The 12429-nt window shown below is 40.7% G+C and overlaps 1 protein-coding gene across 1 annotated transcript; it reads right to left on the minus strand.

Annotated features, from left to right (window-relative positions):
- Window positions 1–1696: 1696 nt before the first annotated feature.
- Window positions 1697–10783, minus strand: Faslg (Fas ligand). The gene is made up of 4 exons (XM_051185726.1): window positions 10378–10783; window positions 9651–9696; window positions 5126–5182; window positions 1697–3225 (listed from the first exon to the last, which is right to left on the minus strand). The coding sequence occupies exons 1-4, from the start codon at window positions 10735–10737 to the stop codon at window positions 2828–2830; spliced, it is 861 nt and encodes a 286-aa protein (XP_051041683.1). The 5' UTR covers window positions 10738–10783; the 3' UTR covers window positions 1697–2827.
- Between the last annotated feature and the right edge of the window lie 1646 nt (window positions 10784–12429).

A 12429-nucleotide genomic window follows, 5' to 3' on the forward strand; every position in this document is an offset into this window, starting at 1 on the left:
CAACAAGAGAAACATATACAAAACGACATCCCCCAACAGAGGTGATCAGGTCACCATTGAGAAGACACTCTGCTGCCTCCAAAGTGAACTGTAAGAAACAAGATGCCTGCTGAGCCACCTATGTGGCCAAGTCTGGTGGGGTTCCAGGTGAACCCTAAAGATCCCTGGCACTACCAAAGGCTGCAACACGTAAAGCTTGGCTCATTGCTGTCTAAAAATACGCTAAATGATGTGTCCTGTTTCTCATTTTCTAGATAACTTGGACCTATCACATTAGGTAAGAAAAAGAACCCCAAAGTAGAACTACCCAGGCACCTTTAAATATATATAATTTCACACATGGTCTCTCCACTTCTTTTGATAAGAACTAGGGAATGTCTAAGCCTTAGCCCATGAAGGTGAGCATCTACTTTGGTTTTGAGTGGCTAGGTTTCCCCCTCCATTTCCCTCTTCTGAAAGTGCCTCAGAATAGATACTCCTCTGATGATGGCCACAGGAAAGCTCTTTTCCTGTTAAGCTGTGGTAAGTCAAAACCTACTTCAGAGAACACAAAGCCACCAGTTTGAGGGGCTAAGAAAAGAATGGGTGTTGTGTGCTGTTAGATGTTAGAAAAGAAAACCTCAAACCATTGAACTAGAAGTGACTTTTCTATGTATATCTGTGCTGAACTTTGTCTTTAATCATCCTTTGTTAAGAAACATGAGAGATCTCATTTTCAATGAATACATTCAAAATGTTTTGGTTTTAACATTACTTGTGTTTTAAATTAAAGAAAAATCAAGGTTTCTAAAGGTATTGCTAGCATCTTTTCACCGGAACTAATACTATACTTGATCTTTGACAAAGGGCCAAGAATCACAATACTTCAAGTGTAGTGAGCTATTAATACAACCCCAAAGGCACCCCTGAGAGATGAATATAAGAGCAGCTTGACTGCTAGATTATAACATCCACCAATCTCAAGATGTCTCTGCCTCCATACTTACTTCTTCTTTGGTCTAGTATGATTGTCTAGAAATGCTCATTGACAAAGAAAATAAAAATATCCAGAAAATGTCCCATGATCCTTGGAACAGGCATCTTTGATGACTGAAGCCAAAATATAAGGAAAAAGATGAAGGGGATTTCATCACAAGGTCTGGAAAGACAAATCTATAACCAAAATACCAAATACCTCCCAGACATTCTCCTCGAAGGAACCCACCCACCCAACCAGATGTCAGACAGAACAGCCTGAAGATGAGAAGTTGATACTTTCCAACCTGAGACTTTGGTTTTGTCCCTCAGTTTATTGAGGAAACATTTACTGACTCTTTTGAATGATAGCTTAGGTTCTGCTGACTTGACACTTTCCCTTCTTCCTCCCCTATTTAATTTCTGGGAATGTCGGGTACTTAATAATATCTTTCTTGTATATAGTGTTAGGGATTGAGGTATGTTTCAGTTTTCTTTTTAACTTTTCCTCCCATCTGTGGCTTCAAACTCCCCCCTTGGATAATTTATACAAAGTTCTATACACATTAAAGAGGCTGCACATACATTACACATATATCAACTTTTTTCTGCACATCAGAGGGCAAGTGATCTACCAGACTGTAAAGTGAGCTAAGAACAAGAACAAAGATCAACTCCAAGTTTTTACCACAAGGCATGTATCTTTTCTACTTCGCTGTGGCTCTGCCCCCAGAGAAGATGAGCTGCCTTCATATATGTGGAAATTTGGGTCAGTTTACATTGGCCATAATGGTGGTAAACAAAACTCATGGTAATGTGAGATCCAGAGGAGAGCAGCTAGAGAGAAAAGAAGAGGAGCTAACAAAGATAGAAGAATTTGCCACACTGTTCTGCTCACCTTTGCAAATCTTTCTCAAAATGTTCCACAGTCATTATGAATGAAGAAACCATGGAGAAAAGAAACAATAAGCACATCTCACTGACTTCCAAACACTATACCCTTAATCCTTTTCTATATTCTACAATACAATTTTTATTTGTCATTTCTTCACTAAGATGCACAAAAGATATAAATACTAGTTCTCTTAAATGAAAACAGCATTAGTAGCTGATAATAAAAGGTTTTTGAAGACTATTAGAGTTTATTGCCAAGAAACATTCAGATATCTACCGTCAATTGTAACACATATTTCTAGTATGTATTTTGTAATACACACATTCTATTTATATGACTCTCTAGATTCTGTCTGTCTGCTCTCTCATACATACAAACACACACAGACACAATTGCACTGTGTAGGGAATGATTTGTGCCTCAAACTTCCCTCTTAGTTATCTTAGTTATCAAAGATTGGCTCAGAAAACACCAGTTGAAAGTAAAGATGCCGCCAATGAGACATTGGCCTCTTTCAGTCTCTAGCTTATCAGTCAAACCTGGCCCCATTTCCCATACCTTCTATATTCATATCATAACTATGTCTCTAAAAGATGGCCTCCCCTGAGGTAGCAAGTAGACCCACCCCAAAAGGTGAGTTTAAAAGTGTCCTCTTCAATGGCTAAAATGTTCTTGGTCATTTAAGGTCAGACAGTTCCTTCTCTTGCACAGGCATCATCACGTGGCAGCCCAAAGCTTTATGTTCCTAGGCCACAGTCCTCCTTCCATCTGGCTCATGATGGAGGCATTAAGGACCACTCCATGGACCTCTGGGAAGTGAAGGAAAGCTGACCTGTTGAACCTTGTGATCACAAGGTCCTTGTGGCTCATTTTGTCTTGATTAAAATCTCAATTGGTCTAAAAAAGACTGTCACTCAAGACAGTATTTCCAGTGCCCATAATGAGGAGTAATGGATAATTCTAAAGTGCTTTTCTTTTTTAAAGCTTATATAAGCCGAAAAAAGTCTTAGATTCCTCAAAATTAATCAGAGAGAGTTGAGATATGTTGACATATAAATGGTCAGCACTGGTAAGATTGAACACTGCCCCCAGATAGCTGCTGTGGGCCCACATCTGGCCTACAGTAGTGCAGTAGTTCAACTTCTTCTCCTCCATTAGCACCAGATCCCCAAGATACTTAGAGTTCCTCATGTAGACCTTGTGACTCAGGGGCTGATTGTTGCAAGAATGACCCCGGAAGTATACTTTGGAATACACAAAGTACAACCCAGGGTCACTGATCACAAGGCCACCTTTCTTATACTTCACTCCGGAGATCAGAGCAGTCCCATATGTGTCTTCCCACTCCAGAAGGACAGACTTTGAGCTGGGATTGCCTGTAATAAACCAGAGAAGAACTTTCAGCCAGAAGATCTCATACATCTGAAAACGAAGTTTCCAAGGGAAAACTATGGGCCCTTCCTTAACAAAAGCTTTATCCAGAATGAGGACTCAAAGCATGGTCCATCACATGGTTCAACACCTTTATCAAATTGTTCACCCCAATTTAATCATCCATGTGATTGGGGTGAATTTAGTGTGTGCCTCTGATCAATCTCAAGGAACACTATTAGGATAATTTTAGCTCTCTGGAATAAATGTTTTATGATCTAAACCAACACTTCTAAGCTTGCGAATCCCTCCATAAAGAGAAGGATCTCCAGAGTTCTATAATCAGACAAAATCTAATGATTATGTGATCCACTTCTTTGTTTAGTTTGGATTCCTTAGCCTCTTATTTTGGGCTAATCCCCTTCCATTTTGCTCACACAGCATTATGTATCTACACACAGCAAATACTCAGTAAGTGTTTGTGAACCATTTTTCTACAGTCTCCAAGTGATGACAGGAGCCATGGTATACCTATTCTTGTGATATTTACCTACATTTTTAAAGTTTATATTTCTAGTAGAGTTGCCCATACCATATTATACTAAACCACGTCTTCACTTTATAATCATGGTCTGAAAGCCCACAAATGCCAGGACTATCTCTTCTTAATCAAAACAGTGCACCCCCCACCATCCAATGATTGCTCCTCTTGGACTTACGTTGCAAGTCCCCTTGTGGATTTTGGAATAGTTGAAAAGAATGCACAGTTTTTTCTTTGTAAATGATCTCTCTTGGTTTATCTAATGGACAGAGGGATTCCTTGAGAGTGGAGATAACTGCTCTTTATGTTTCTATCATAGAACTGTCAGCCTGGTAAACTCCCTTCCTTACGTTTGTATTTCCTCATGCTGTAGTCACATCAAATATAATGCATATGTCACATGTACCCTTACTCTCTCCCATGTGTTCTTTAGCCCTTGAGGCCAGGTGGAATGATAGATCATAGCAGCTGAACCCCCCATTGAGAGGCAAGGGAAAACTTGGGCAGATTCCATTAACAGCCCTGTACCTGTGACTGTCACATCCCTCACATGAAGCGCCAACAATGCCAACTCCTGAAGTGTGGCAGATGCATACCACCTTCCCAGTGTTGGTGTCACACTCCTCTCAATTAAGGCAGCCATCTCCTCCTCTCATGAAAATGATGATTGGGGCTCCTGTGTGGACCAGACTTGTCTTTAACAGAGGTCACCAAGAGGTTGAGGCAAGGTGGCAATGAGAATCCTACACACTGCACACAGGAATGTATTTCCACTCTACCCTTAAGCCACCCTCCCCAGCAGGCTGTTATCTACAGGAGATGTGTACTGAGTCAGAGCTTGTGAGCTCCAGAGCCAACGGAGAATATGCTCCAGGTCTAATTTATCTAGCCCAGACAGGTGTGTGCATGTGTGTGTGCACGTGCATGCTCTTGCACAACCCGCATGGTGAAAATGATCATTTCCCATCGTGAAGGAAATGCAACAGAAAGTCCCTATCCTTGGTCATCAGTTTTATGTGCATCCTCATTACTGTCTATACTTTGAAACTGGCTACAGCTGTCACTCTCGTCTCCCTTCATATCTGTGTGGCACCAGGTTTCTGTATCACCCATCTAGAGGTTAGAGCTTTGAGATCAGCTCCATTTTCATGAGTGCACATTTTACAGCCAAGATCAAGTCATACACAACTCTATAACATTAGAATTGTCAGATTAGGCTTATGAAATTCCACAGATATGAATGGTCTTGAGTGGTTAATACAATTGTCAATAATACTTTCCAAGATCCTACAATGGAAATTGAGCAGTTGGTCCACATTTTTCCAAAGACTTTCTGTCCTTATCCAGTCCCTCCAGACACAAACCTGTTAAGTGGGCCACACACCTCGGCTTGTCTTTCTCAAAGGGCTGACTGGGGTGGTCTGCATCATAGAAAGATAAAAGACATGTGTAAATTATTATGATAGATGCCAACTACTATCTTGATTGGGACTCTAAACCTCACTATTTAAATATATGTTTTTCAGAGAGAGAAATATTCTAGTACACACTTATCAAGAAAAATCTAAACTGTGGAACTCATGTCTGAAATATCTGTAATTTAAAAACAGTTTAAAAAGACAAGACAGAAAAAACAGATGTATACACATAAGTAATGATAAAAACATAATGAAAACAAATTTCGCTGCACAAAGCAGCCATTTCATTTACTCCATTTAGAACTTGCCTTGGGCCCTTCATTGCCATAATTATAATTGGCAAAAAGACATTAGAGCTGACTGACTCTAATGGTGGATGCAATGGACACTGCAGGCTGACTGTAAATCCATGGTCTGTATACCGTGACTGTGTTGACTGATAGGCTACTGATTCACCTCCTGGGCACCAGTCTATAATCTACTCCCAAGTTAATTATATTAAGACCTCCTTATCAATCATGAGGTTGTCCACAATTTTACTCCATCATCTTTCTCTATATGTGGTATCAGTTTTACTCCCCCTATTCCATCCCATCAAACTCTTGAATACAGCATAGGTTCTATGACCTAGTTATGGCCCCTTCTTCCCTGCCCCTGGGCTTTTTCTCATGCTGTCTGGAATACCCTCCAGCTGAGATCTCTGTGTTAAATTCCTATCAATTCTCTAATGACCATCTTTCACTGCTCTTCCTTTGGGAAATCCTTGCACATCTTTTGTCAAATATGATCCTTCACCCTTCAAAGGCTAAAATCCCCCTTTCTTTGCCTCTCTTGATAGTTCTGGCTGCTCCTTGCTGGTGCAACTACAAAAAAAAAACAAAACAAAAAAAAAACCTGTCTTTACTTATTTCATGTTCAGGGAAATAGTAGCTCTCTAGAATAAGCACTTTATGATCTAAACTAGTACTAACATTTCTGGGCTTTAGGATCCTGGCTACCAAGTCTTCCCCTCATACCATTTTACTATATAGTTAAGTCACAAGATCATTTAGCCTTGTTTAGCATAGCATCAGTAAATTAAAGTGAAGTCATTAAAATTGATAACATCTTTTCAAATAAACAGTATTTCTCTAACTTCAAATATCTCAGTTAAGGTAAAAGTCTAGTACTGGGCTTCATTAATTCAATTAACTAATATATTCAAAAAACATTTATGGGAGGGTGCTTGTCCACCTTAGGCTTGGGACAAGACTATAAAACACACCCAGGGTGGAAAATATCCCTGTCTGCTGAAAACATTATTTAAACAATCATGACCTTTCTAGCACCTAGAACAACTTTTCTTGAAGAAAGTGTGAGGGAACAGAATAGGCAAGACTGGACCTCTTACACACCACAAACCATGAGAGCAGATGACCTGGCATTCTGCCATGCAGTAACAGGAAATGGAGCAAAGAACCACATGTTGCTTAACTTTATATTTCTCATAGACCCTAGCACAATGTTACTCCCATAAAATATACTCCTATAAATATCTGCTGCATGGGTCCTGGAAATAATCAGAAATATAAAGAAAGTCTTTTTCCTGCCCCCAGGCTCTTTGCATGTGCAACGTGGAATGTCCTCTGTGCTCCATGACCCATACTCTTCTCTTTGAGGGACTTCTGATAGCTTCCACGTGCATCAGCATAGACAACTTTATAAAGAACTTTTCCAGGCTTCTCTACTTTGGATCACCCTTAATACTATTTAGAATTGTATTGTTGGTTTCTTTTTGTTCCTCTTCTCCACTGTGCTATAAGATCAATGACAACAGGCATCCATCTTTTTCTCTCTCATTCTCAAACACCAAGACTCATCTCAGTCACAGGAGGTTCTCTAAAAACCTTGTCTGTAAGCAAAACATCCAATTATCTAACCACGGAGAAGGTAGAAGCATCAGAAGAAATAGGGCTGGCTAGATGGCTGGGGAACTTGCTGACAAGGCTGAGGACTGAATTTGATTCCTCAAACCCACAGGCAGAAGGAGAGAACAATCCCCACAAGTTATTCTCTGACCTCCACACACAAGCTGTGGCAATACATATGCACGTGTGTATGTAAGCACACAATAAGATAAATAAATTGTTGGGAAAAGTATTTTAAATGGAAAAAAGAAATCTATGATAGCTATAGTATCTTCCAGGAAAAAAAATCACTTGCTATATTGGTTTGTTCTTTCCTTAGAAGTTAAAAGCATGCAGATGTACTTTATAATGAGTATTAAACTAAAAGCAGCCTTTGATAACTAGTCTATTTATCTAACAATATAAAATGCACAATATTCATGGCATTAAAAATCCTACAAGGAGATACTTCTGTTTTAGTGCCATTCATAATGGTATTCTATTAATGTGCCACAATGTATTCAACTTATCTCCTATTCTTCCAAATTGTTTCTTTTTTTTTTTTAAGAAACTGATAAATAGGGCTGGAGAGATGGTTCAGAGGTTAAGAGCACAAGCTGTTCTTCCAGGGGACCTGAGTTCAATTCCCAGCACCCACGTGGTGGCTCACAACTGTCTGTAGCTCCAGTTCCAGGGAATCTGGCACCCTCACACAGACATGCATGAAAAACACCAATGAGTCTAAAATAAAAATAAATAAATCTTTTTTAAAACAGAAAAGCCAGGTGGTGGTGGTGCACACCTTAAAGAAGGAAAGAAAGTAAAACAGAAAAGAAAAAATGAAAAGAGATAAAAGAAAGAGATGAACACACTATATATATCAATTTTTATCTATACCTCCAACTATTTTCCTAAGAGAATCTTTTAGTTGTGAGATTACAAGGCAGACTAACAGTTCAACCCCTTAGAATGAACTTTCCTCGTGTTCTTCGGGGTACTTACAACAACTTCCATGCATGCTAGATGAAACTTGTGCCAGATACAGCCTTTTTCCTCACACATATTTTAAATTTTTTGTTTCCTTATTTTTGTGAAATTTGGTGGAAGAAATAAATACCCCTTTCTCCTCTTAAGAGCAAAGTTGCTATTTTAACTTTCTTGTGACAGGTTATCAATTTCTGGCCATCTACATTGATGTAAAAAAGATAACTGCTGGGGTAGGTAGACCTGACTCATCTGTCCATTTGACTTTTATTCACTAAAATGACTCCATGGAGTGGGTGACAGGGAGTGATTAACACATGTACACAAGCCACGTTCCACTAATTTTCAAAGTGATTTCACTGTAGAAGTCCTGAGAGGTTTCGTTTTCCTAATGAGTTATTTCCACTGTCCCTGTGCAATCTGGGTTTTCTGGTGCTTAGAGACTTGAATGCCGAGCTGAAAACCAGAGCACTCCATGGTGGCCCCTGCAAGAGCTCTTATTCTCAGGCAGGCTGACTGGCCACTTTCTGAGAATGGAGCCAGCTCTCCTTAATGAATGGCCACTGTTGTCTCTTGCCTTTCAGCTTTCTTCAAAGTTAGTAGGATAAAACTGCCCTTTGATTTTGCAAAGGCAACCGCTTTACACCATTTTGGGGAGAAGTGAGAGTTTCTCTGTGAGTCAGAAAGCCCTATATGTAACAAGACATAGGAGGACTGTTCTCCTCTTTCCCAGTTTCATACCAGAAGGCTTGGGCATTGCACCTAATTGCTCAGTATTTTGTATATCTCCTAGAAAATGGGAAGTAGATCCCTTTCCCCATAAGCTCCTTTCCAGTTCAAAGGAAGTATAAAGCTTCATGAACCTGAGTCCAAGACATATAAAGTAGATCCTGAAATCTCTGTTCAATCTCCTGAAACCATGCTCTCAAATTTTGTGTTTAAACTGGTCTTCTTCCTCTTAGCCTGAATGTAATATGTGTGTATGTGATGGTGGTTTATCATCAAACTCATCAAAGGCATCTTAAGTACTCTGTGGGAAAGGTGTACAGTCCTGTGGACAATGGCTAAAGTCTTCCCCAAACGTCTTACAATTTCAGAAGAAGCACATTAATGAAAGCAATGGGTTTACTTCTAAAATTGTTGTATCTTACATGATATTTTAAAAATACGGCTTCATTCTTGAGTAGTCACTTTTAGTTTAAAAGGAGGAGAGGACATCCCCAGAAACATTTATGTCTGTGTTTACTACCCTTCTGTCCTGAGGAGTCACAGCTACCACCATGTGAGATGGGACCAAGACACTTAGGGAAGGGGGAAAGGGAGAGGCCCAGGGCTGTGTGTGTCTCTTCCCAAAATCAAGCTCAAATTCATTTGAGTTATGTGCAGTGTTCATTCAGATACATGGCTATTGAGCAGTAAACTGTGTCCAATATTTTCTTGTAGTTCACGGAACCAGACTGAATTTGAAGTCTTAAGTTCCCCAGGTTCTTGTGAAGGAATTGTAAGCCCAAGAATGGGGGAACTCCCAGGCATCCTCCCAATTCTGTTCAGTGTTGAGGACTACCTTGGGGAATTCAAAAGACACACATAAAAGTACTTACGTATTTGCTTTTCCAAAGATGATACTTTAAAGCTTTGGTTGGTGAACTAGTGAAAGAGAAAGATTCATACAATAAGTGGGGAGTTATTTAAGCCAAGCAGGAAGAAAATCCCATTAGTCCCTAGAAAAAGAACTCAGATACTTGTGATCCTGGCCCGACTTAAACTTGAGCCACACAATGGTATTTGGAGTCGTACGAAGACTTCCAAGTCTTTTCAAACAGATTTATTCTACACTTCAAAGCAAGATTCAAAATTGATTTTTTTCCTTGAATCATTCTTGACAACTGAGAAAGGAACACTTATTTGCCTCAATTCTCTAAAAGATGGGAAATATTCTCTTTTACCAGTGGTTCTCAACCTTCCTAATGCTGCGACAACCTTTTAATACAGTTCATTGTTATTTATAGTGCAATTTTGCTATTGAATATCTGATATCCAGGATATCTGATATGCAAACCCCGTAAAAGAGTCATTTAACCACCTCCTAGGGGTCGCAACCCACATGTTGAGAACCACTGCCTTTGAGGGAGTGAGCCTGTCTCTCCAACTACGGAACAAAAATGATATACCAACCCTTCCTAAAGCGGAGGGGGTTAAAATTATTAAACATTAAAACAAACAAACAGAAAAACTAAATCACTTCAAGCAACACAGTGACCCACACGCAGCTCAGTCGTGTTGCACTCAGGGACTTGGGGGCGTTATTGATCCACGCACCAGGCTTACCTCACGGAGTTCTGCCAGCTCCTTCTGCAGATGGAAAAGCTGATACATTCCTAACCCCAATCCAACCAAAGCCGCCAGAACCATGAAAAATATCACCGGTAGCCAATGATCTATGCTGTGGTCCTTCCTCTTTAGACAGGGCAGTTGCAGCTGTGGAGATGGTGGTGGTATCGGTGGTGATGGTTGCGATGGAGGTGGTATCGGTGGTGGCGGTGGCGGTGGCGGTGGTCTCCTTTGGTCCAGCCTTCCAGGCACAGAGGATGGACAGGGAAAAATTGATCCTGAAGGAGCCCAAGGAGAAGTGGCACTGTTTTCCACCCAATAAATTTCGGGACATGCATAATTCACAGGCTGCTGCATGGTACCCTATCCTGGGAAAGGGTTTTCTTCTCTCAATCTTGCGGAGACTCTTGAAGTGTGGAGATCAGGACACCTGATGTTGACTGTTCCAGAGATGGTAAGTGCGTGCATTCTCTTTATAAAGTTTCCACAGTCAAGGGAAACACCCTCTTCTCTGTGAGACACCCACTCACTTTGCATCAGAAGCTGAGAAGCCTCTCAGAAAGCTCTCAGCAACCCCAGGAAGTTTCCACCCACAAATTTCTGACGAAAGTTTTCGAAATTCCAATTGGCATTTCTGTGCTGCCTGAGAAGGCTGGGAGGCAACGGCCTGAGGCCGGATTCAGCAAGACAGCACCAGATTCACCCCTGCAATTTAATTCCCTGTTGCTGATCCTTCTCGCAACTGAATACTACCTACCATAGCCTTACAGATCACCATCATTTCATAGTTAAGAGGGTAAAACATGCCCCACCCAATTCCTCAGATTAGATCAGGGGTTGCAAACCACGGGCCCATGTGTCTTGTGTTACCACAAGACTGCTTTCCTAGCAACAGCGTTTTTTCTTCCATTAATTTCTCACTTTCAAAATTGGGATGGGCACACATTAAAACTACATACTTCTATTCTCTTTGAAAACAGTAGAATATTAGGCATCCCTGGCCATCTCTGAACGTCAGTCAGATGCCACCAGGAACGTGCCTCAGGTTGTCCAGGCTGTCCCGCTGTGCCTCCTCTCCCATTTCCTCAGAAGGGGCTTTCCAAGTCTCTGTAATCATCTATCATTGCAATCCCTTTTATGGTCACCAGATGAGGTGCCCAATTCAGAAGAGTCTGGGAGAAACAACAAATAATTTTTATAGCATGTGTGCCTTAGCCATCACATAGAACATACTAAAACTTTATTCAACAATTACAGCAAAATCAACTATATATCTTATGCCTTTCTAAAACTGCCTGCCCTGCCTGGGTTGACTTCACTCTCTGGCCATATACACAGCATTATGTCTAATAACTTCTAAGAACTCAGCCCCCATTCCCATCATTTTCCCATATAAGCCATATAAATCCCAATGAATTCCCATATTCTGCCTTTTGGGAGATATCTGATATGCAAACCCTGTAATATTCATAGTTTTTACCTCGTGTTTTGGGATTTCTGAGATAATCACTCTGCCTCTCTCACATATGCCAATCCTACACCCAAAGTGCCACTTTCCTGCTGCTGTCACCCTGTCTTACCCAGCTGCAAATCCAACCTCTTTCTCCTGTGGTCACTCTGCTAGCAATCTCAAGATTCCCATCATCTAGGCCTGGCCTTTTTTTTTTTTTTTTTTTCACCTGAGACACAGTTCTTATTTTCCTCTCACTCACTATTCCCATGACTGTTGACCCTGGATGGTTTCTCCTTGCTTCTCTGCCTCAGACTGTCCTTCCATGCTTCCATGTCTCTCTTTGCTCTTCTTCTTTTAATTATTTTTTTCCCAGATACAGGAATCAGAAGCTGCTTATCCAACCCCTACTGCCTCCAATCATAGGTAGAGGAGATGAGTACCTTGCTGAAAGAGACAAGAGAGAAACTTCTGGTTTTGGAGTTTGGTGGCATTATCCAGCATTACACCCTGGCAAGAACCTTATTAACGAAAAGAAATCATCATTCAGCAGCACTGTGGCTGCTGAAGGAGAAACTAATGAAGAGCCACCAGGCTGG

The sequence above is a fragment of the Phodopus roborovskii genome, unplaced genomic scaffold (assembly GCF_943737965.1).
Source record: "Phodopus roborovskii unplaced genomic scaffold, PHOROB, whole genome shotgun sequence".
Taxonomy (NCBI): domain Eukaryota; kingdom Metazoa; phylum Chordata; class Mammalia; order Rodentia; family Cricetidae; genus Phodopus; species Phodopus roborovskii.

Coding starts and splice junctions, on each gene's coding strand:
- Faslg (XM_051185726.1), bottom strand. CDS start 10,737: ATGCAGCAGCCTGTGAATTATGCATGTCCCGAAATTTATTGGGTGGAA. Junction 5,183..9,650: donor ATCTTTGGAAAAGCAAATAC/GTAAGTACTTTT, acceptor TCTATGATGCAG/ACCACCCCAGTCAGCCCTTT. Junction 3,226..5,125: donor GTGTGTGGCCCACTTAACAG/GTTTGTGTCTGG, acceptor GGTTTATTACAG/GCAATCCCAGCTCAAAGTCT.